The sequence below is a fragment of the Physeter macrocephalus genome, chromosome 4 (assembly GCF_002837175.3).
Source record: "Physeter macrocephalus isolate SW-GA chromosome 4, ASM283717v5, whole genome shotgun sequence".
NCBI classification, from domain to species: Eukaryota; Metazoa; Chordata; class Mammalia; order Artiodactyla; family Physeteridae; genus Physeter; species Physeter macrocephalus.
In genome coordinates this window covers 146,767,177-146,790,815 of record NC_041217.1, presented here as the reverse complement: position 1 = coordinate 146,790,815, position 23,639 = coordinate 146,767,177, and the positions used below count along the sequence as shown (strand labels likewise).

Sequence of the window (23,639 nt, the reverse complement as noted above, 5' to 3'; positions counted from 1 at the left end):
TTTGGTAACTCCATATGCATTCCTAACGATCAATAATCTGTCATTCCTGCGACTTACAGTGCCAACAAGATCAGGCATTTGGGGTGGTATGGCAGGTGCCTTCCTATAAAACAGCCGCCAGGTAGTTATGTAATAGGTGCTTACTCCAAAATCTGTCTCATTAGAATTATAGATAACTAGTAAGTAGCCATGCTTCATAAATCACTCTCTTTCCTCTACTTATGAGCAACCTTGGTTGTTTCAAGCACACCTTCGTCTCTAGTTTCTTCTAAATTGTAATGATTAGGCAGTAGGGAATTAGCTCTGGCTCTTCTAGTGGGAGAGAAGATGCTTCTTTGTTGGAACATGTTTAAGATTGCCAAACAAAATAAAAGGTGATTGTCTGAAGGTCTTCAAAGAGAGAAGTTGTTTATGTTGTTGCATTGAACACTTCAAGATGGCTAAGTTGTCATAGGAGGCTTTTATCCTCTTTGGAATTGTTGCTTCTGGTTCTTATGAGTCATTGTTTCAAGTTTCAGATCTCCTGGCATCTGAATTCAGGAGGCATCCGTGACATTTCCTTCACCTGTCAACATTTATATTTATGCAAAGAGAAGCATATGTTAGAGTTAAGTTTCTTCTGTATTTTCAGTTTTTGTCCAATTGAATTTTCGTCATTTTGTTCCCATTCCTTGCTATTCTCCTGTCCCCAGATTTGAACTCGGTTTGGCTTGGAAAGCGTCATTCTGTATAGCCATATAAACTATTAGGACATACTCAGTTTAGGTTAGTGGAGGCTTTCCTTCTTCACTAGGTTGTTGTGGACTGTCTCAGCATATATGCCAGTTCTCCCACTAGGCTAGAAATCCTTGCAGTCCCATTCATAGCAGTGCTGGAAGTCTAATAGTGTGTCCACATGGAGTGTCTAGATGAATTTCACTTTTTAAACATTCAATTACCATAATCTGTTTCTTTACCTATCTGCCTTTTTCTACTCATTCTTCTAGGTAATGAGCGTTGTACTATGAGCATGTCAGGGAATAGAACTCCCAGTTGGCCTTTGCTATAACTTATGCAATGAACAGGATAAAAACAACTCAGTTTCTCCTGCACACATGATGATTCTGGGGAGGGAGTTTTGTCTCTATTCTATAGATTTGAAGGAAATGAGCATCTGAATCCCTTAAGATCTTTGGGGTTGGGCATGGGGGTTATAGATCTTATTATTAACTAAAGGAACTCAGACCTTTTTTTAGAGTTATTAAGAGATTTGGGCATTTAAATTCTTAAGTTTATTCTGCTAGGGAGAAAACTGGTATGATTTTAACCATAGTAATTACTTGGTTTTGGGGGTTTGGGTGGGGTTTTTTTTCAGTATTTATCTTCTCTTTCATGGATATATTTCTTTCTTTCTGGGCTGCCTTTCTGAACTGCTTTTTTATTCCCTAGCTCTGTAATTTTACATTGTTTTGTTTTGTACAATGTTGGCGGTACACATAGCTCTGTGTTCAGTTTTCTTTGAGTTAAAGCAAAGCTCTCAGAAAAATCTTGAGTCTTCAGTCCTGAATAATCCTGAAGACTAGTGTCCATGTGGCAGTCTTTCTTCCAGCTTCTCTGGAGATCTTAAATCTTTGTCCCTCACACACAGTACTTCGAGTTGTTAATATGAGGAGAAAATTTGGGTAAATAAATATTGAAACGAAACACAGGTACAGCTTGGTCTTTGAACTCCTTGACATTTAAAAGTAATTTGCCCAAAACAGGCAGCTGCTTCTTTGATAGCATTTCTTCACATCTGCTTAGAAACTTGGAAGCAGAATGATAAAGTTCCTCTAGGGCTTCCCTGGTGGCTCAGTGGTTGAGAATCCGCCTGCCGATGCAGGGGACACGGGTTTGTGCCCCGGTCCGGGAAGATCCCACATGCCGCGGAGCGGCTGGGCCCATGAGCCATGGCCACTGCGCCTGTGCGTCCACAGCCTGTGCTCCGCAAGAGTTCCTCTAGGCTTGTCTTAGGTCAACACTTAGAACCCCATTCCTTAGCAAATTCCTTCTTGAATGGTACTAGTGGTTGATGAACTCCTAAATAGGGTATTCAGCAAGGGAACAAGTACAAAAGCAGGGATTTTTTTTAAAATTACAGCCAGGCATTCTACCTTTCTTGCCTTGGATTTAGATGTGAGACTGGAGCAGGGCTTCGTCTATATAGAACTCCTAGGATTATATACGGAGAAAAGAAAGAAGTTGCTTGAGAGACCTTATGAGGCAATAGAAAAGCCTTAAAGTCACAAATACCTACATTTCAATCCCAGTTCTACTACTGTCTACCTCTGTGACCTAGGAAACTTACTTAACCTCTCTGAGTCTGTGTTTTCCTAATCTGTAAAAGGAACACGGAGGTGTTGTGAAGATGTGAAAGCACATTGCAAAATGCCTGGCACATGATAAGTATTCAGCAGATGCTGGTTCCAGTCCTTCCTTCCCTTAAGTAACTAGAATCAATTAGAGTATTGGGTTAAAGTTCACACACAGGGAATTCCCTGGTGGTCCAGTGGTTAGGACTCGCCACTTTCACTGCAGGGACCTGGGTTCGATCCCTAGCTGGGGAACTGAGATCCCGCAAGCTGCATGGCGCAGCCCAAAAAAAAAAAGCTCACACATAGCAATATACTGAGAATAGATGTGAGTTAAGAGCATAGGGGAGTCCTGGGTTAATCAGTGTGCTATAGTCTGAGCCACAAGGATCACGTGCTATACATCTTGACTGACTCAAGAAGAAGTAGAAAACCTGAGTAGACCTAGAGCAATTAATGAAATCAACTTAGTAATTTAAAATCTTTCAACAAAGAAACGTCTTTGAGGCTTCAAAATGTAAGGATGGCTTCTTTAGTGAATTCCATCAGACATTTAAAAAAGAAATAATACCAGTCCTTCACAAAGTCTTCCAGAAAATGAAAGAAGAAGGAATACTTCCCAACTTATTCTATGAGACCAGTATAACTCTTTGATACCAAAACTAGATAAAGAAAACACAAGACCAATATCCTTTATGAGTATAGGTGAAAAAATCTTCAACAAAATATTAGCAAAATGAATCCAGCAACCATGCCTAAGTGAGATTTATCCTAAGGGTGCAAGATTGGTTTAATATCTGAAAAACAATTAATATACTATGTTAATAGAATAAAAGATTAAAAACTACATGATTATCTCAATAGACACAGAAAAAAACATTTTTAAAAATGCACCACCCATTCATGATAAAACCTTTCAACACGGCTTCCCTGTTGGCACAGTGGTTAAGAATCCGCCTGCCAGCACAGGGACATGGGTTCGAGCCCTGGTCTGGGAAGATCCCACATGCCGTGGAGCAACTAAGGCCATGCGCCACAACTACTGAGCCCACATGCCACAACTACTGAACCCCACGCACCTAGAGCCTGTGCTCTGCAACAAGAGAAGCCACTGCAGTGAGAAGCCCACGCACCGCAACAAAGAGTAGCCCCCACTCGCCACAACTAGAGAAAGCCTGCGCATAGCAAGGAAGACCCAACGCAGCCAAAAATAAAATAAATTAGAAAAAAAAAACCTTTCAGTAAACTAGGAATTGAAGGGAACTGCCTCAGCCTGATAAAGGGTATCTACAAAAAACTTACAGAATACAAAAAACTTAAATAATGTCATATTTAATAGTGAAGGACTGAATGTTTTCCCTTAAGATGGGAACAAAGCAAGAATGGCCTCTCTGGCTTTTTCTATTTAACATTATAGCCAGTTCATTTAGGCAAGAAAAAAACATAAATGACATTCAGATTGGAAAGGAAGAAGTACAACTACCTTTATCTGTAGACAGCATGATCCTATATGTAGAAAATCTTAAGGAATCCACAAAACTACTGGCATTAATAAGAGTTCAGCAAGGTTGTAGGATACAAGATCAATGTACAAAAGTCAATTATATTCCTATATACTGTCAATGGACAATAAAAATGAAATTATAAGAAAACAATTCCATTTATAATAGCATCAAAATGAATAAAATACTTAGGAATAAATTTAATAGAAGATCAAGACATAATACTGAAAATTACAAAACCATGCTGAGAGAAATAAAGTTTGTGGGGTTTTTTTTTTGAAGTTTAAATTTTTTATTTTATATACAAAGAGCTAGCATTGTTTCTGCATAAGGTAGATGTCCTGGATGACCCATTCAAGGAAGTTCACTTAGTCCAGCTTAATGAAGCTGATGTCCTTCATGTACTGGAGGAAACACTGGCGGCACATATTGAGGCCATATTTCTGGATCGTACTGTGCCGGTTTGAGCAGATGCAGCAAGAGTGAGAACCCTGGCCAAATTTTTCTGGATGGCTCCAGTAGAGCTGCTGGTGAACGATCTTGCTTTCTCGACTGCAATGAGGCAAAAGGCAAGAGAAATAAAGTTTAAGTATATGGAAACACATTCCAGTGTTTCTGGATTGGAAGACTCAATATTGGGGTTTTTTTCTTTTAAGGTTAATATTTTTTTTTATTGAAGTATAGTTAATTTTAGTTTCAGGTGTGCAACACAGTAATTCAGTTATATATATGTAGTATAGTTCCCTGTGCTGTACAGCAGGTCCTTATTGTTTATCTGTTTTATGTATAGCAGTGTGTATATGTTAATCCCAACTCAATATTGTTAAGATGGCATTTCTCCCCAAACTGATCTTTAGATTCAACACAAACCCATCAGAATCCCAGTAAAGTTTTTGTAGAAATTGACAAGTTGATCCTAAATGTTATGTGCAAATTCAGAGGACCCAGAATAACTAAAACACTTTTGAAAAAGAACAAAAAAGTTGAAGAACTCATACTTCTCCAATTCAAAACTTGCTATAAAGCTATAGTAATCAAGACAGTATGGTACTGGCATAAGGATAGACATACAGAGCAGTGGGACAGAATTGAGAGTGCAAAAATATACACTTACATTTATGGTCAATTGAATTTCACCAGAGATGTCAAAGCAACTTAATGAGCAAAGGATTGTATTTTACACAAATGGTGCTGGGACAATTTGATATTCACATGCAAAAAAATTAATTTAGACCCTAACCTCTCTCCATACACAAAAATGAAAATGGATTACACACCTAATGTAAGAGCTAAAACTGTAAAAGTTTTAGAAAAAAATCTTTGTGAAATTGGGTTAGGGAAAGAATTCTTAGTTACAACGCCAATAACATAATTCATGAAAGAAGGATTGATAAATTCTATATCCTCAAAATTAAAGTCACCATTCAAACCTCAAAAGACACTATCAAGAAAATAAAAACATAAGGACTGTTAGAATTCAAGGAGATTATAAACAACCCAATTTCAAAATAGGCAAAAGATTTTGATGGACACTTCACCAAAGAAAATATACAAATGGCTAATAGATTCTCAATATTGTTAGTCACTAAAGAAATGTAGATTTAAACAACGAGATGCTATTTCACACCCACTAGAATGGCTGTAATAATTTTTTTAATATTTATTTATTTATTTTGGCTGCTCTGGGTCTTAGTTGCAGCACACAGATCTTCATTGAGGCATGTGGGATCTTTTAGTTGTGGCATGCAGACTCTTAGTTGCGGCACATATGAAGATCTAGTTCCCCGACCAGGGATCGAACCTGGGCCCCCTGCACTGGGAGTGTGGAGTCTTACCCACTGGACCACCAGGGAAGTGCCTATAATAATTTTTTTAAAAACAGAAAAGGCAAATCTATAGAGAGAGGAGGCAGATTAGTGATTGTCTGAAACTGAGGGTGAGAGGGGATTTATTGGTTGCAAACAGTCATGTGAGATTTTATTTAGGTGATAGAAATGTTCTATAACTGGATTGTGGTGATAGTCGTACAGCTCTGTAAATTTTCTAAAACTCGTTCAATTGTACACCTAAAACAGGTGAATTTTATGGTATATAAATTATACATCAGTAAAGCTGTTAAAAAAAGACACTCCAACAAAGCAACCAGCCAAATTTAGAACATGGAGTGTTCTACAAGACAGGTGATCCACTCTCTCTAATCATATGGCTTGTCAGGGGAATAAGGAAGGGGAACTTTTTTTTTTGGCTGCGTTGGGTCTTAGTTGCTGCACGTGGGCTTTCTGTAGTTGCGGCGAGCAGGGGCTACTCTTCGTTGTGGTGCGCGGGCTTCTCATTGCGGTGGCTTCTCGTTGTGGAGCACAGGCTCTAGGCAAGCAGGCTCTAGAGCACAGGCTCAGTAGTTGTGGCTCACGGACTTAGTTGCTCCGTGGCATGTGGGATCTTCTCGGACCAGGGCTCAAACCCTGGTCCTCTGCATTGGCAGGCGGATTCTTAACCACTGTGCCACCAGGGAAGTCCCAGGAAGGGGAACTTTTTAAAAATGAAATTGCCAAATACATTGTGAGGCTTTGATTGAATCCTGATTCAGACAGACTAACTGTGAAAAGACAAATTTAAATTTGGATTGGATATTAGATGACATTATGAAGTCGTTGATAATTTTATTAGGTGTAATAATGACATAGTGATTATATTTCAAAATCCTTATCAGTTGGAAATGCATACTACACATACTGGAATATTCACAGTAAAATGACATTATGTCTGGAATATGCTTTAAAATACTATATTAGTTTGCTATAACAAAGTGCCATAAACTGGGTGGCCTAGAACAACAGAAGTTTATTGTCTCAACAGTTCTTGAGGCTAGAAATCTGAAATCAAGGTATTGGCAGGGTTGGTTTCTTCTGAGGTCTATGAGGGAGAGTCTGTTCCACCCATCTCTCCTAGCTTCTGGTAACCTCAGGCATCCTGGGCTTATAGATAGCATTCTCCTCGTGTCTTTATATTGTCTTCTCTCTAAGCATGTCTGTGTCTGTGTTCAGATTTCCTCTTTATAAGGGTACTATACTAGTCATACTGCATTAGGGGCCCACTAATGACCTAACCTTAACTTGATCATCTACAGACGTCATATTTCCAGATAAGGTCATATTCATAGGTACTATGGGTTAGGACTTCAACATCTTTTGGGGGGACACAATTTAAGCCATAATAAATACTACAGCAAAAAATTTTAAAAGATTAGAAAATGTTGATAATTGTTGAACTATTGTTCAACTACTTGTCAACTATTGTTGAAACTACTTGATGCGCACATGGGAATTTATTATGTTTTTCTCTTATTTTGTGTATGTTTGAAAATTTCCATGATAAGAATTTAAGAAATGTGTGTGTGAAAGCAGAGACTTAAATTGATATTTGTACACTCATGTTCATAGCAGCATTATTCACAATAACCAAAAAGTGAAAGCAACTCAAGTATCCATAGACAGATGAATCGATAAAGAAAATGTGGTACATACATACAATGAAATATTATCCAGAGTTCAGAAGGAAGGAAATTTTGACACATGCTCCAATATAGATAAATTGTAAAGACGTTATGTTAAGTGAAATAACCCAGTCACAAGGACAAACAAATATTGTATGCTTCTTATATGAGATTCCTAGAGTAGTCAGAATCATAAAGACATAAAGTAGAATGGTGGTTGCAAGGGGCTAGGAGGAAGAAGGGAATGGGGAGTTAGTGTTTAATGGATACAGAATTTCAACTGGGAAAGATGAAAAAGTGCTGGAGATGGATGTTGGTGACAGTTGCACTACAATGTGAATGTAGTTAATGCCACAGAACTATACACTTGAAAATGGTTAAAATAGTAAATTATACAGACCAACTTTTATGAAGATACTTTAAAAGCCATTGATCTTTGCAGTTAAACAGTAAATGCTTATCCTTGCATCTTTCCCAATATTTATTTCATGTATACATTCCTCATTTATTCTAAAATAATATTACTAATAATTGTTATAATTAATACCTATTGGTTTTGTTCCTTGCTTTAAAAATTGGTATTCCTGTTTGTTTGTTGTTGTTTTTTTTGCGGTACGCGGGCCTCTCAGTGTTGTGGCCTCTCCCGTTGCGGAGCACAGGCTCCGGACACGCAGGCTCAGCGGCCATGGCTCACGGGCCTAGCCACTCCGCAGCATGTGGGATCTTCTTGGACCGCGGCACGAACCCGTGTCCCCTGCATCGGCAAGCGGACTCTCAACCACTGCGCCACCAGGGAAGCCCTGGTATTCCTGTTTTTAAGATCATAGAAAGATGCTTGATTTCCCTTAAATTTTAAACATTACAAATTAAAATTCTGAAATATACAACTTACTATTTTAAAAATAGGTCTGTAAAAATAATCCTAATGGCTTATATTGTCCTAGGTTTTCTAGACTTTTAAATTTTTGTCCATTATTTGTTCTGCTTTTCTAAGATCTTTTCTTCTCCACTCTCCTTTTCTTTTTTTATAATAGACCTTTTTAAAAGCATTTTAAAAATTCTTTTTATGTTAGATGAAGAGAAGAAAAAGCTTCTTAGGGAGCTTTTCAAAGACCCTATAGACTTTGAAGATTAAACATTTTATACCATTCCTCTGAGTTTTCATCACTGAAAGGATTCCCACAAATTTTTCATATATATATTATTTTTATTATAATAAGCTTTTTCTATGGTTGGCAACTTGTTTTAAATTATTTTTTTAAACATAAAATTATAACTATTCCTAAATGTCTTATCATTTCCATTTACTGATTTCTTACTTCATTTTATACAAATCCAAAACATCTTCCTGGCCCAGAGCAATCAACCAGTTACCCAGATCTTGCTGGTGCCTCTTTCAGGTTTTTTGGTATTGTTTATTTTGTTTTCTTTTAAAATATCAATTCTTATTTCTAATACCATTTAAAAACAATTAAATAGGGGCTTCCCTGGTGGTGCAGTGGTTAAGAATCTGCCTGCCAGTGCAGGGGACACGAGTTCAAGCCCTGTTCCAGGAAGATCCCACATGCCGCAGAGCAACTAAGCCCGTGCACCCCAACTACTGAACCTGTGCTCTAGAGCCCACGAGCCACAACTACTGAGCCCACATGCCACAACTACTGAAGCCCACACGCCTAGAGCCCACACTGCACAACAAGAGAAGGCAACACAATGAGAAGCTCACGCACCGCAACGAAGAGTAGCCCCCACTCGCCGCAACCAGAGAAAAGCCCGCACGTAGCAACAAAGACCCAGCACAGCCAAAAATAAAATAAATAAAATTTATTGTAAAAATAAATAAATAAATGGGAAAAAATAAAATAAGGAAACAACCTTTTTGGCAACTTAAATGGCATTGATCTCCCGGTCCCAAGATTCATGTTCAATACAAATTTAATGGGAAAGAAAAAAAATCTGTGAATTGCCCGTCTCTGTTCCTTCATTGTATTCCAGATTTGTAGCTAAATCTCTAGCCTTGATTATACCAGCTAAATTTTTGGTAATTTTTTTTAATGCAAGAACTTTCTGGTTTTACCTACTTTTTTTTTTTTTTTTTTTTTTTTTTTTGCGGTACGCGGGCCTCTCACTGTTGTGGCCTCTCCCGTTGCGGAGCACAGGCTCCAGAAGCGCAGACTCAGTGGCCATGGCTCACGGGCCTAGCCGCTCTGCGGCATGTGGGATCTTCCCGGACCGGGGCACGAACCCGTGTCCCCTGCATCAGCAGGCGTACTCTCAACCACTGCGCCACCAGGGAAGCCCTGGTTTAACCTACTTTATGTGATGAGAGTGAAAAGCTGAAAAAAGTTTATAAACTGTAAAATGCTATATGAATGTTAGTGCCATATGAGCCTAGGGATTGGTAACAGTTTAGAAGATGATTACTCAGACTTTTAAGTTATTGCTTTCCTGGTATATGATACAAGTTGACTTCAGCTATAAATATGGGAGTAATATATCTACTTCATGAGGTAGTTGCAAGGACGAAATAATTTAAGTAGAGTATGTTGAATGATTCAAGGAATTTGTAAACGAAGGAACTGAACAGGAGAGTTCAACTTTCCAGATTGGTTAGATCAAGGGATAGAATTATCAGGGTGTGAACTTCAGATGAAACCCGGGCACCACAAGGCAAGTAGCCACATTCACATTTGCAAAATTCTATTTCCTGAAGAATTCCTTAGAACTCAATACTCTCAGGAAGTTAGAATTGGGATGTATCTTCTACTTTCTTCTTCATCCTCATTGTATACATTAATTGGCTTAGGGGGCTTGTGTAGGTTATGAGTGTGAGATCCGAAATCTGACTCTTCTCTTGCTCGTTTGGAAGCATTTTGTTCCCCCTTCTTCCAAAAGAGTGGAAGCCCAGGGTGGGGTACCTTAATCTATTTGATAAATTACTTCTAGGGTATCTAGATCCCATGAGAATAATTTTTCTTAAGACTATAAGCCAGTCAAAGCAGAGTAACGCAGAGTAGAAGAAAAATGACAACCAGGCAGCTATGATTGGAATTGCCATTTTTCCACCCTACTCCTCCCCTCCTCTCCTTCAGCTATCTTTTATTTATTTTATTAAATAAAATGACCTTGAACATTATATTATAAGCATGACATTTCTTAAGGCTGAAACCAAAGATGGCAGACTAAATAGCAACTAGGCAAATGCCTTAATTTGACCTAATTTATTCATGTCTTTGTCTGTTCAACAACTATCTATTAAATATTTATTCTGTGTGAGGTACAATGCTAAGTGCTAAGACTATAAAAATAAATCTCTGCCCTCAGGGAACTTTTATTAGTCTAGTGGGAAAGAGCATAAGTAAGTAAGCTGTTACTTTACTATATGGTAAGTTATCTAGTAGAGGTGGGCACCAGGTGTTGTGGGAACACAAATTTGGGTTGTCAGGGAAGGTTTTCTAGAGGGAGTATACCTGAGGAGAGCCCTAATCAATAATTAAGAGTAGGGACTTAGAAAGTATTCATAGAATTTTACTTCATCTTCTATGAACATGGAGTAATACATGCCAAGTACTAGAGGAAAGCATGGCTAAAGTATGGCCTGCAGGAAGTGGGGCAGTTAGAGTAGAAGCAGGAAAATGTTAGTTACAAGAATTGTGGGTAGGAATTTGTAGTAATATAGAAGAATGACTTGTCAATGATTTGATGGCTCACCAATTTTCAATGTCTTTGGAAGCCTGAAGACCTCAGAAAGTGTGAGATAGGGCTTATATAAGGAGAAGACCTTTTCTGTGGTAGGATCAGAGCCGATACCCACCTTCTTGGTCTTCCCAGAGTGGGGTGTAGGCAGCATGGCTCTCACCCTTATAAACTTTCTAATGCCTACTTCCTAATAATAGGATAGAACCCATGTGACCCTCTTCTCTCTTATTCCTTTCGCAGGCACCCTAGAATACGTTTCCACACAGGCCTTGTGGACGCCCATCTCTACTGCTTGAAAAAATACGTTGTGGACTTCCTAATGGAAAATAAGTAAGAAGGAGGGGGATAGAGTCAAACCCACAGCACTTAAGCTACCCTGTGACTTAACTAACAGTTTTAAACCTTGTCAATAACCAGTTATATAAATAACACAGTTTGTTATAGAAATGAATTCATGTTACAGCATACTGTAACATGAATACTGTAACATAAATAATACAGTTATTTCATCTGTACCAGAGTCTCCTGCTTGTATTTTGGGGACCTGTGCTATGATAAACCAGTAATTTATTTTTATAAAACTAATAGTAACTTATGAAGCATCTTTCTGCAGTTTCAGGCTCTTCTTCCTTCCTTCTGCAAGGGTGAGCTCTTCAGCTCTGGTGCTGTTTGTCTCCAAGCAGATGTCCTTTCCCTAGGCAATTATCCTATAGATGGGCCCTCTTAGCAAAGGGCCAGACACTTACCCAAGAGGAGGAAAGAAAGAAGAGCAAGTTTTCCTCCAATTTTGGAAAAGTCCTTCACATCGAATAAAGTTTCATGAACGCAGAGAAACAAAATTTGGTACTTTCCCTGATTTTGCTTTGCTAACAGAACTGTGGGCCTTAAATACTTCCCAGAGACTGTGTCTGGCAGATCATAGCACATGGATTTCCAGAGAGAAAACTTCCTTTTGTGGTTGATCTCAAGGATTTTTGATAGGAAGTACAACTAGAGTCCTCAGAGGAACAGGAAGGAAAAGATTTAATAACTGCATGGTTAAGAAGAGGAGCAGCTAGTCTTCCTTGATGGCTGCTGGATAAGTTTCTGCCTTGAAATAGTACTGGTAGACTGGAACGCAATCAGGCTGGTACCACAGCAGCAAATTCCCTCAGACCAGTTGGGGAAGGGAGTCTGAGAACCTGAGTTTAAGTGCTAAGCATGCACTTAAACTCAGGAATATTAAGGGGATATATACAGGATTATTAAGGGGAAGAGGAATTGTTCTTCCCTGCCCAGTATAATATTTCTTGCAGCATCCTAACCCTCACCTGCCTACAACACCTGCTAAACCACTACAGAAAGGCCCATGTAGAGTCAATGGTGAAACAAATCATCTGGACTCCTGGAAAGCTTCCCCAGAGATTATTGTTTCTCTATTTTTTCTCACCAGGACAGTATTGCCCTGCTCCAGTATGATTTATTATTCTGTTTTTTCATTCAATCAATACATATTTATTAAGCACCTGTTATGAGGCAGGCATTGTGCTAAATCAACTGTGGGATCCATGGTGAATAAGCAGACATGGGCCCTGCCCTCATGGAACTTACAGCCTTAGCTCCACAGTGGATTGTAGAGACTTTGCTTTTTAAATAGCAGGGAAACTTGCTACCAACATTAGAGTGATCCAGGACCCATTTTCCACATACCAGTGTAGGCTATCCATATTATAAAAATGAAGTTAACTCTTTGCCATTAAAGGTTTATTTTTTATTTATTTATTTATTTATTTTGTATTTATTTGGTTGCTCTGGGTCTTAGTTGCAGCTCACCCACTCCTTATTTGCAGCAGGAGGGCTCCTTAGTTGTGGCACATGAACTCTTAGTTGCGGCATGCATGTGGGATCTAGTTCCCTGACCAGGGATGGAGGCCGCACCCCCTGCATTGGGAGCGCGGAGTCTTAACCACTGCGCCACCAGGGAAGTCCCTAAAGGGTTTATTTTTTATGCCCAAATGAAAATGAAGCCCTGTGAAATAGGTCTTGCCCTTGACATGTTGAGAGGGGATACAATAGTGGTAGAGATCATGATTTTTTTAAAAATTCTTTTCCTATGGAAAATTTCACACAGATACAAAAGTAGAGAAAGTGATGTAATGAACTCCCATGTATCCGTCACACAGCTTCAATAGTCACCAATTCATGGCCAATCTTTTTTTATATTTGCTACTGCCAATCTTGATAGTGTCACACCGGGTTATTTTAAAGCAAGTCATTATGATATAATTTCGTCTGTAATTATTTCAGTTGTAATTATCTATAAATATTTCAGTATATATATATCCCTAAAACATAAATACCTCAATATTACTATCACACTTTAAAAAAAAAATCTAACAATACTTCCTTAACACTACCAAATGGGATTGTAGCTTTTGGTGTCTGGATATGCAGACAGTTTTGCAACAAAGCTAGCCTCATCCTGGCTGCTGTAGCTCATTTGGCCACCACCAGTTAGCAGTTCCCACACCTGGCAAGTGTAGTACGGTGGTATGTTCCTTGAGGACAAGGCTAAATTTGGTGATTCTGTGGCTCCAGCCCAGAAGCTCTGCCAAATGGGACTTTCCCAGAGCTTGCTGTGATAAAGAAGTATACAGAGCCTCAGCTCCACTACCTCCCCATCTCAAGATCTGTTAAAGAGACCCTTATCTCTTCTTCGCCCGATCTACCCTTTACCTCTCAGAGTTGTTGGGATTAAAGGCATTATATTGAAAATTGGTAAATTTCAATATAGAATTAGGAAAAGTATAAAGGCACAGCAGGACAAATTAGAATGGTACTTGAGGGAGATTCTTTATTCCTGGCTGGAATAGTGGAGGTTATGTCTCAAAGCTTTGAGAGATGGGATTGAACAGGTTGGTGGGAGCAGTGTGTACAAGGCCTTAACAGCTGAGCAGGGATTTACAGGTCTTTAAACAGAATAGTCCCATATGGAATGAGCAACGATGCAACCTGGCAGGGGAACATAGACTATTCCGAATGGGAAAGAGACTCTTTCAAGGTAAGTAAGAGGCATTTATAGTAATCTGACTATGAGGACTCCTTTAGGGATGGAAAGGAAAAAGTAAACCTAGGAGACATAGCTTCAAGAAAGGACTGCTTTAGCAATCCTTTGTTTCACCTATGAAAATTAACATTCTGCCCTGTATATTTTTCTAGTTGTCTACATGTTAATGTCTTCCACCCAAATTCCTTGACATTAGATACCTACCTGGGTTGGTAAGGCATTCAATATATGCTTGGTGAATGGAAGGAAAGGAGATGTGGTGACAGTTTAGACAGCAGAAGTAATTTTGTACATCAGTAGTTAGAGAAGAGATGAGTATTTCTGCAGTTGACTAAGTAGAAAAGCTATAGGGAAAGCTGTGGAGAAAAGAAAACCTATAGTGTCTTTGACAAGAGAAGTTTAGTAAGTGAGCTGTGTGACCCTGGACAGGTGTCTACCTTTCTGTACCCCACTTTCCTCATCTGGGACACATTGTACCTGACACATGGTGGTTGTGAAAAATACTCGTAAAGAGCTTAGAGCAGTAGTTGCTGCACAGTAAGAACTTTTAGTTGATCACCTACCGTGCTGCTAGATGCTAAAGATAAAAAGATGGAGTTTCTGCCTTCAAGTTGCTCACAGTTTAGGGAGAGAGGGACAGGTTAAATTAATACAATAAAATGTGCTAAGTAGTATGAGAGTATAGTAGAGTAGTATAATAGTATACTAGAAGCACATGGGAATTTGGGGGGGATGATGGAAGTACTCTATATCTTGATTTGGAGTAGTGATTACAGTAGTATACATTTGACAAAACTCATTGAACTGTATGTTTAAAGTATGTACATTTTATTATATGTAAGTTAAATTTATAAAATAATTGATTTTAAGAGTTTAAAAAATGAATTGGACTTACCACAATTTTTTTAAAATTCAAAGCAACAGACATTTAATATATATATATAACCTAATATATATAACCTAAATATATTCTAACTGCTGTGTTGGGGGCTGAGGATACCAAGATGAATACAAAGTCTTATAGGCCATTGTCTCTGTAACCTTGAGAAAATTAGGTTATAAAACAAGAGAAAAAAAAAAAAAAAAAAAGCCAGAGATCCCCAGTCTTAATAAATGGGAAAAAGGCACCTCAGGCAGCAGGAGTGTCATAACGGCTATGCTTTAGAAAGATGCTCCAGCAGCAGTGGGAGGGAGGGAGGGATTGAATGGTTTTTGAGCTGAACTAACATCAGTGGTTCAGATTAACTTTAGTGGCAAAATCCATCACTAAAACTGGCCAGATAGTAATAAGGTAATGTATTTCAATATTGATTTTTAGCTAATAGTCCATCATTTCTCAACTGGCTTAATATAGCATTCTCCTTGGTAGGCTTCTGCCTCCAGGCTCTCCCCTTTTAATCCATCCTCCACAAAACTACCAGAGGACTTCCTTTTTTTTTTTTTTCTTTTTTTTTTTTTGTGGTACGTGGGCCTCTCACTTTGTGGCCTCTCCCGTTGCGGAGCACAGGCTCCGGACGCGCAGGCTCAGCGGCCATGGCTCATGGGCCCAGCCGCTCCGCGGCATGTGGGATCTTCCCGGACTGGGGCACAAACCCGTGTCCCCTGCATCGGCAGGTGGACTCTCAACCACTGCGCCAGCAGGGAAGCCCAGAGGACTTTCTAAATTGCAAATCTGACTGCATCATTATTTGGTGACTAGCATTGCCACGTCCCAACATTTACCAGTTGAAGTAATGCATGGGCCCAGGAGTAGTGCCTGGGGTAATAAGGATGAGGCAGGAGTTTCCTTAGGGATGCCACTGTTTGTCTTGGATGTTGATATCTTTTGCTGAATGTCTGCTAGTCTACATGTGCATTAAGGCACTTAGCTTCATCAGTATGTGATCTTAGAACTAACTCAAGCTTTCTAAGTATCAAATAAATCTTAGAAGCCATTTAAAAAAAAGAGGATTGGTAAGTTTGACTAATAACAAGTTTTTAAATTCTGTATTGTGGGGGGGAAATAAAACCGAATAAATGTAGTGTAAAAATAAACAACAAAAGTGGGGGGAGGGGATATTTGCAATACCAGGGTAGCCCAAACACTAGTTTCCTCACGTTACAAAGAGCACTTTAAAATCAATAAGGAAAAGACTAATGACTCAAGAGAAAAATGGGTAAAAGTTCTAGGTAGTTGGTTCATAGAAAAAGCTAGTACACATATGAAAAGATGCATGTTAAACAGTTTTAGATTACTGTCTTTATTGTATGGCAAAGGTTTTTAAATTTTGTGATGAAGCTAGTAAAGCTGTGGGGAAATTCTCTTATACTGTTTTACATAAACTTTTTGTAGGGTAGTTGATGATACCTATCAAAACTTAAAATTATATACTCTTTGACTAAGCAGTTCCTCCCCAAAGAATCTATCCCACAGAAATATTTACTTAAGAGTATGGAAATATTCATTGTAAAATGTTCTTTGCAACATCCTTCATAACAGGGAAAAGTTATAACAATTTAAACAGGGTAATTAATTATATTATTGTACAACTGTTAAAAAGAATGAAGTATAACTCTGTGTGGTGATATGGAAAGATTTCCAAGATATATTTACTAAAAAAAGCAAGTTGCAGTATTAGCGTGTATTTTCAGTGTAATATGATTCTATTTTTTGCTTTAAAGAAATAAAAAGATACACATATATATGCTTTAGAAGGTCTTTTTATCCATTTCTTTTTTTTTTTTTTTTGTGGTACGCAGGCCTCTCACTGTTGTGGCCTCTCCCGTTGTGGAGCACAGGCTCTGGACGCACAGGCTCAGTGGCCATGGCTCACAGGCCTAGCTGTTCCACAGCATGTGGGATCTTCCCGGACCGGGGCACGAACCCATGTCCGCTGCATCGGCAGGCGGACTCTCAACCACTGCGCCACCAGGGAAGCCCCTTTTTATCCATTTCTGAATGCAGTATGACAGATGGATGTTCCAAAGACTGTCTTGAAAATTTTAATTCAAAAATGTCTTGGATTTTATGTCCAGAGCCAGAGCAGAGCTTAGACTGAGTATTGTTACTGTGATGCTCTTGATGCTGAGTGGTGAGCTAAAAGTTTCTCCTCTTTTACAGTGTTATCTGATCTAAGCCTAAGGAAGCTGGCCTCTTAGGAACTTTTTGTTTGGCTTAGCAGGAGTTGCTCCAAAAGGAGACCGGTCCTGTAGAGAACTGAAGCAATATGCTGGCTCTCTGAGCTGAAGCCCGGAGAGACAGGCAGTTCATACCAGAATTAGTCCTGGTTTCCTTTACCACAGAAACCCAGAAAAAATTGTCTTTCTTCCCCTTTTCCTAACCTGCTAGACGTGCTAGCTGTTTAGGAGACCTAGAGGAAATTAATCTTCTTAATAGGAAGAATTAAAGCTGAATACTTCCTTCCTGTTCAGAAAAACCCAAAGTTATAATTAACCTCTTGTAGTGTTTGAACCCAATCCATCTGTGCAGGACATACAGTCTTAGGGTTTGGCCTTCAGAGCACCAACCATGTACCAGATACCATTCTGGGTACTTCTCACACTTCATTCAGTCCTTAAAATAGTTCTCTCATTTAGGTATTATCTTCCTATTTATAGAAGAGGGAAATGAGGCTTAAAGTCGTTTGCTCAATGTCATACTGTCAGCACCCCAACAAAATCAGCCACTGTTGATGAATTGATTGCTAGCAACATCTACCATGTATCTCAGATGTCTCTGTGTTACGGACACACACACGTGCACACATACCTGGGGGGATAAGAGAGTAGTCACAGCTTCCCAGTCTTAGTTACACAGGGATGCAGAGGAGTACCGATGGGCCCCACAAACTAAAGTCAGGAATTGGGGATAGGCAGCCATGTTACAAGGTCAGAACCAGGGTGATAATTAAAGCCACACGCGAGATGACGTTATAGACTGGCTAGAAACCCGGGAGTCAGCGTAGGAAAGCAGAGAAAAGAAACAGAGATGAGAGACCATGGGAGATAGGCAGGAACCTTGGTTCCTTACTGTTCAGTTCAAGCATCCATATGACTTAGCTGTACTTGGTTTCCTGTCCTTAAATGTCCTAGAGATTGCATGAAGTATCCTTTACTTAAATAACAGAACAAAATTAAGCTAAGAATTTGTGGTTTACATAACCTCTAACCGGAGCTATTATGTGGTAGCTGTGTACTGACATCTGAAGATGTAGATGCTACCAAGATTAAACTAGGGTAGTCTCCTCTGGACGTCTTGGTTACATTCATTTTGATCTCTGGGGCTTCTGGAAATAACTTGCTGCTGAAAAAGGGACAAAGGCCTAGCAACGCATTGTATTGACTTATAGTTAACTTAAATATAAGCCCCCCAGCTGAGCCTTGCCTAAGCTATCATAGGCGACCATCGGCCAGATTATGGTAGGAAAGATAACCTTTTTAAAGAAGACTTTGAAACTGGCATAATATTTATAATTAAAGCACTCTTAGGAAGAAGAATCATATGGAACCAGAAAGTCTAAAGCCAGAAGAAAAGATGTGTTTAGTTTGGTGAGGATTTAAAAATAATTTCCCTATAAGTATAATGCTTAACTGGTGTGATTGCCTTCTTTCTTCCTTCTCTGACAAATTCTTAAATATCCATGAAAGCTTACCTAGATATTACTCCTTTAGGAAGTTTTTTCTCATTTTTTTTCCCTTCACCCCCACTTAGAATAGATACCCTTGCTCTGTGCTACCATAGTATTCTGTGCTTATCTCCATTAGGCATGAGATCATTCTCTCTTCTGATCTTGTATAATCTTCTTCAGTTATTACATGCATCCTATTAAACTGAATTTGCATGTCTGTTTTTACTACTTTTTTGAACCCCTTGAGGACAAAATCCAACTCTGATTCATCTTGTGACACACAGTAGATGCTCAGTAAATATAAAGACAGCCAAACCGTCAACTTCATATGAGGGCATGGATTTACCTGTTTTGTTTCACTGTCATATCCCCACTGTCTAAAATATGTGTGGCAAATTTGGGGTACTCAGTGAATAAATTCAAATGAATAAAATGTTAGTTGAATTGCCCTAAGCCTAAGCAGTTTCTCCAGCCTATAGGATCTGAACCTGTTTTTCTTTCTCAAGACATATGCACCAACACTGAAAATTTATTCTTATAGAAGCTTTTAGTATTTTTGTTAAAAAGGGGAAAAGGATATCACAGAATACTGTATACCAAATACTTGGTTCTAAAGTCAGTACCTTTTAATCTAAAACAATTCCCTGTTTACTCTTCCAGATTATATCTGTTTTCTTTGAAGGAAAAAAAAAAAAACTGAAAACAAAGCATAGGGTTAACTCAGCAATCACCTTTTCTTCCCAATTACAGCTCTGCTGAGAGAAGAGGCAAGAAAACCCAAGCCTTTAGTATTCTCTTCTGCAGACTTGAGTTCCAGGCCCTATAAAAGTAGGTTTTCTGTTCTACCTCTTTGCTAACTAATATTTTGAAGGACTGACTTGAAGTGGAAGACATTTAGAGGATTTTAAGTCTCTTTTGATTTGCTTACAAAGGCAGAAAAGCCAGAATGCAAAAGTAGCCAAATTTTTCCGTTTGCCATGGACATAATTTTTAGACTTCCCCTGAAAACTTATAGCCACAAGGAGGACCTGATCACAGATCAAGGCAAAATGCTAAAAATAACAGATTTAAGCAGAACTAAACTAAAACATGCGTTTTTTCAAATGTTGGATTTTTTTTTTTTTTTTTTTCCGGTATGCGGGCCTCTCACTGTTGTGGCCTCTCCCATTGCGGAGCGCAGGCTCCGTATGCACAGGCTCAGCGGCCATGGCTCACGGGCCCAGCCGCTCTGCGGCATGTGGGATCTTCCCGGACCGGGGGCACGAACCCGTGTCCCCTGCATCGGCAGGCGGATTCTCAACCACTGCGCCACCAGGGAAGCCCACAAATGTTGGATTTTTAATGCTAGTAATATTAATAATGCAGAAACATATTTAGAGTTCATTACATTTCCAAATCAGAAAAGCTCTGCTTCCTATCTCCAAAATTTAGAAGGAAAAATTATTGCCAGCTGTCTGGCCTAGAGGGATTACACTCAATCATTCACACAGTCACTCATTCATTTATTCAAATAAATATTTATTTAGCACTGACTGAATGTTTACTGGTAGAGAGACAGTAAGCAGAAAATTTTAAATCCTGTGGAAAGTGCTGTGGTTGCAGAAAACATGGGATACTAGTTAATATGGTATAGTGGAAAGAGTCATAGGCTTTGAGATAGATGTGGAGTAAGTTTCCGCTCTGCCAGTTATAAAAGCTGTGTTAACCTTAAGCAAGATAAATAACCTTTCTAAGCCTGATTTCCTCACTTATAAAATGAGGACCATAATACCTGCCATGAGGATTGCTGTAAGAATTTGAGATATGTGTATTAATTTCCTAGCATGGAACTCACACATGATATGCATTCAAAAACAATACATACAGACCTACTAGAGAATGGACTTGAGGATACGGGGAGGGGGAAGGGTAAGCTGGGACAAACTGAGAGAGTGACATGGACATATATACACTACCAAACGTAAAATAGATAGCTAGTGGGAAGCAGCCGCATAGCACAGGGAGATCAGCTCGGTGCTTTGAGACCACCTAGAGGGGTGGGATAGGGAGGGTGGGAGGGAGGGAGATGCAAGAGGGAAGAGATATGGGGACATATGTATATGTATAACTGATTCACTTTGTTATAAAGCAGAAACTGACACACCATTGTAAAGCAATTATACTCTAATAAAGATGTTAAAAAAAATACATATAATTGTCTTTGCTGTGAGAGTACAGAAACCTACAAGTGTTAATGAAAGCCTTCCAAGGAGAGATGATATTTAAGAGCAGTCTTATGGCTCCATAAATTTTCACAAAGTTAACACTCCCTTGTAACTACTATTCAAGTCAAAAAATAGAACATTACCCAGTTTCCAGACGCTCCCTTCAAGCAACTATCCCCCCAACACACAAAAGTAACCACTATCTTGAGCATTAAATAAATTTAAGAAGATAAGACCAGATTTATACTTTAGAAAAATCACTGTGCCTGCAACACAGAGGGTGGATTGAAGGAAGAAGAGACATGATCAGATTGTGCTTTAGAAAGGGTGTTCTGTCTGTAATATAAAGGATAGATTTCAAGAGGTAAGACTGGAGGAGGAGAAACCAATTAAAAGCAGCTGAAGGAATCCAGGCAAATAATGACAGTGGCTTAGACTCTGCTGCAGTAGCAGTAGAGATGGAGAGTTGACAGTTTTGAAAGATTTGGCGGATAAAATCAGCAGTGTTTGTTGACTGGTTTTATGTGAGGAGTGGAGGAAGGAGGAGGAGTCAAGATGATTACCACATTTCTGGCTTGGGTGACTAAACGAATCTCCATATCACTAAGCAAGGTAATCAGTGTTTGGGGTTGGGGGGAGCATGTTTGGGAGAAAGATGATGGGTTCAGTTTTAGACATTGTGTTTAAGGTACCTGTGGGTCATCTAAATGGTGGCAGAGTCCATCAGGCAGTTGAAAATGTGAGACTAAACTAAAGAGAGGTCTTGGCTATGGGTCTACATTTGGGAATGAGCTGCAAAGAAGCCACCAAGTGATCTATCTCAGGGAGACGAATAGCATGAGAAAAATACAGGCAAAAAGAAAAATCCTGAGAAACACCAACTATTTCAGGGGAAACAAAGAAAGAGGTATCAGAAATAGGGCTTCCCTGGTGGCGCAGTGGTTGAGAGTCCGCCTGTCAATGCAGGGGACATGGGTTCGTGCCCCAGTCCAGGAGAATCCCACATGCTGCAGAACGGCTGGGCCCGTGGGCCATGGCCGTTGAGCCTGCTCATCTGGAGCCTGTGCCTGTGAAATTTGGAAGATTCAAAAAATATTTTTAAAATACTACCCATAATTCTAGTACTGTGAGATAATTGCAAACATTTTAGTGTATTTCTTTCCATCATTTTATTTATTTTTATATATACATATACACACTTCAGATCGTGCTGTAGAAATAACTTCTTTTTTTTGAATTTTATTTTATTTATTTTTTTTATACAGCAGGTTCTTATTAGTTATCTATTTTCTACATATTAGTGTATACATGTCAATCCCAGTCTCCCAGTTCATCACACCACCATCCCCACCCCCATGAGTCACTTTCCCCTCTTAGTGTCCATACGTTTGTTCTCTACATCTGTGTCTCTATTTCTGCCCTGCAAAACTGGTCATCTGTACCATTTTTCTAGGTTCCACATATCTGCATTAATATACGATATTTGTTTTTCTCTTTTTTTTTTTTTGCGGTACGCGGGCCTCTCACTGCTGTGGCCTCTCCGGTTGCGGAGCACAGGCTCTGGACGCGCAGGCTCAGCGGCTATGGCTCACGGGCCCAGCTGCTCCACAGTATGTGGGATCCTCCCAGACCGGGGCACAAACCTGTGTCCCCTGCATCGGCAGGTGGACTCTCAACCACTGCGCCACCAGGGAAGCCTGTTTTTCTCTTTCTGACTTACTTCACTCTGTATGATAGTCTCTAGATCCATCCACGTCTCTACAAATGACCCAATTTCGTTCCTTTTTATGGCTGATTTCTGTAAAAATTAGTGATGTTGAGCAGCTTTTCATGTGCTTCTTGGCCATCTGTATGTCTTCTTTAGAAAAATGTCTATTTAGGTCTTCTGCCCATTTTTTGATTGGGTTGTTTGTTTTTTTAATATTGAGCTGCATGAGCTGTTTATATATTTTGGAGATTAATCCTTTGTCCGTTGATTCGTTTGTAAATACTTTCTCCCATTCTGAAGGTTGTCTTTTCTTCTTGTTTATGGTTTCCTTGCTGTGCAAAAGCTTTTAAGATTCATTAGGTCCCATTTGTTTATTTATTTTTTATTATTTCCATTACTCTAGGAGGTGGATCAAAAAAGATCTTGCTGTGATTTATGTCAAAGAGTGTTCTTCCTATGTTTTCCTCTAAGAGTTTTATGGTGTCCGGTCTTACATTTAGGTCTCTAATCCATTTTGATTTTATTTTTGTGTATGGTGTTAGGAAGTGTTCTAATTTCATTCTTTTACATGTAGCTGTCCAGTTTTCCCAGCACCACTTATTGAAGAGACTGTCTTTTCTCCATTGTATATCCTTGCCTCCTTTGTCATAGATTAGTTGACCATAGGTGCGTGGGTTTATCTCTGGGCTTTCTATCCTGTTCCATTGATCTATATTTCTGTTTTTGTGCCAGTACCATATTGTAGCTTTACAGTACAGTACCATTACTGTAGCTTTGTAGTATACTCTGAAGTCAGGGAGTCTGATGCCTCCAGCTCTGTTTTTTTCCTTCAAGACTGCTTTGGCTATTTGGAGTCTTTTGTGTCTCCATACAAATTTTAAGATTTTTTTTGTTCCAGTTCTGTAATTGTCAATATGTATGTCCCTGCTACCATTTTCTTAATTGTTTTGGGTTTGTTTTTTTTTTTAATTTTTTTTTTTTTTTTTTTTTGTGGTATGCGGGCCTCCCCCTGCCGCGGCCTCTCCCGTTGCGGAGCACAGGCTCCGGACGCGC

General features: G+C 39.2%; 2 protein-coding genes across 4 annotated transcripts in view; one reads left to right on the top strand and one right to left on the bottom strand.

Moving 5' to 3' along the window:
- EIF2B3 (eukaryotic translation initiation factor 2B subunit gamma) overlaps nucleotides 1-23,639 on the top strand; it is a 158,158-nt gene that overhangs the window by 99,515 nt on the left and 35,004 nt on the right. For 2 of the 3 annotated variants that reach the window (XM_007110668.2, XM_055084658.1), the window contains one exon: nucleotides 11,262-11,351. The exons of the other annotated variant lie outside the window; for it this stretch is intronic. In XM_007110668.2, coding sequence (XP_007110730.1) covers nucleotides 11,262-11,351 — 90 coding nt within the window. The remainder of the gene's footprint in view (nucleotides 1-11,261; nucleotides 11,352-23,639) is intronic. 3 annotated transcript variants of the gene reach the window in all.
- Nucleotides 4,115-6,966, bottom strand: LOC112063847 (40S ribosomal protein S29-like). Its single transcript, XM_055083847.1, has 2 exons — nucleotides 6,962-6,966; nucleotides 4,115-4,384 (listed from the first exon to the last, which is right to left on the bottom strand). The coding sequence occupies exons 1-2, from the start codon at nucleotides 6,964-6,966 to the stop codon at nucleotides 4,201-4,203; spliced, it is 189 nt and encodes a 62-aa protein (XP_054939822.1). The 3' UTR covers nucleotides 4,115-4,200.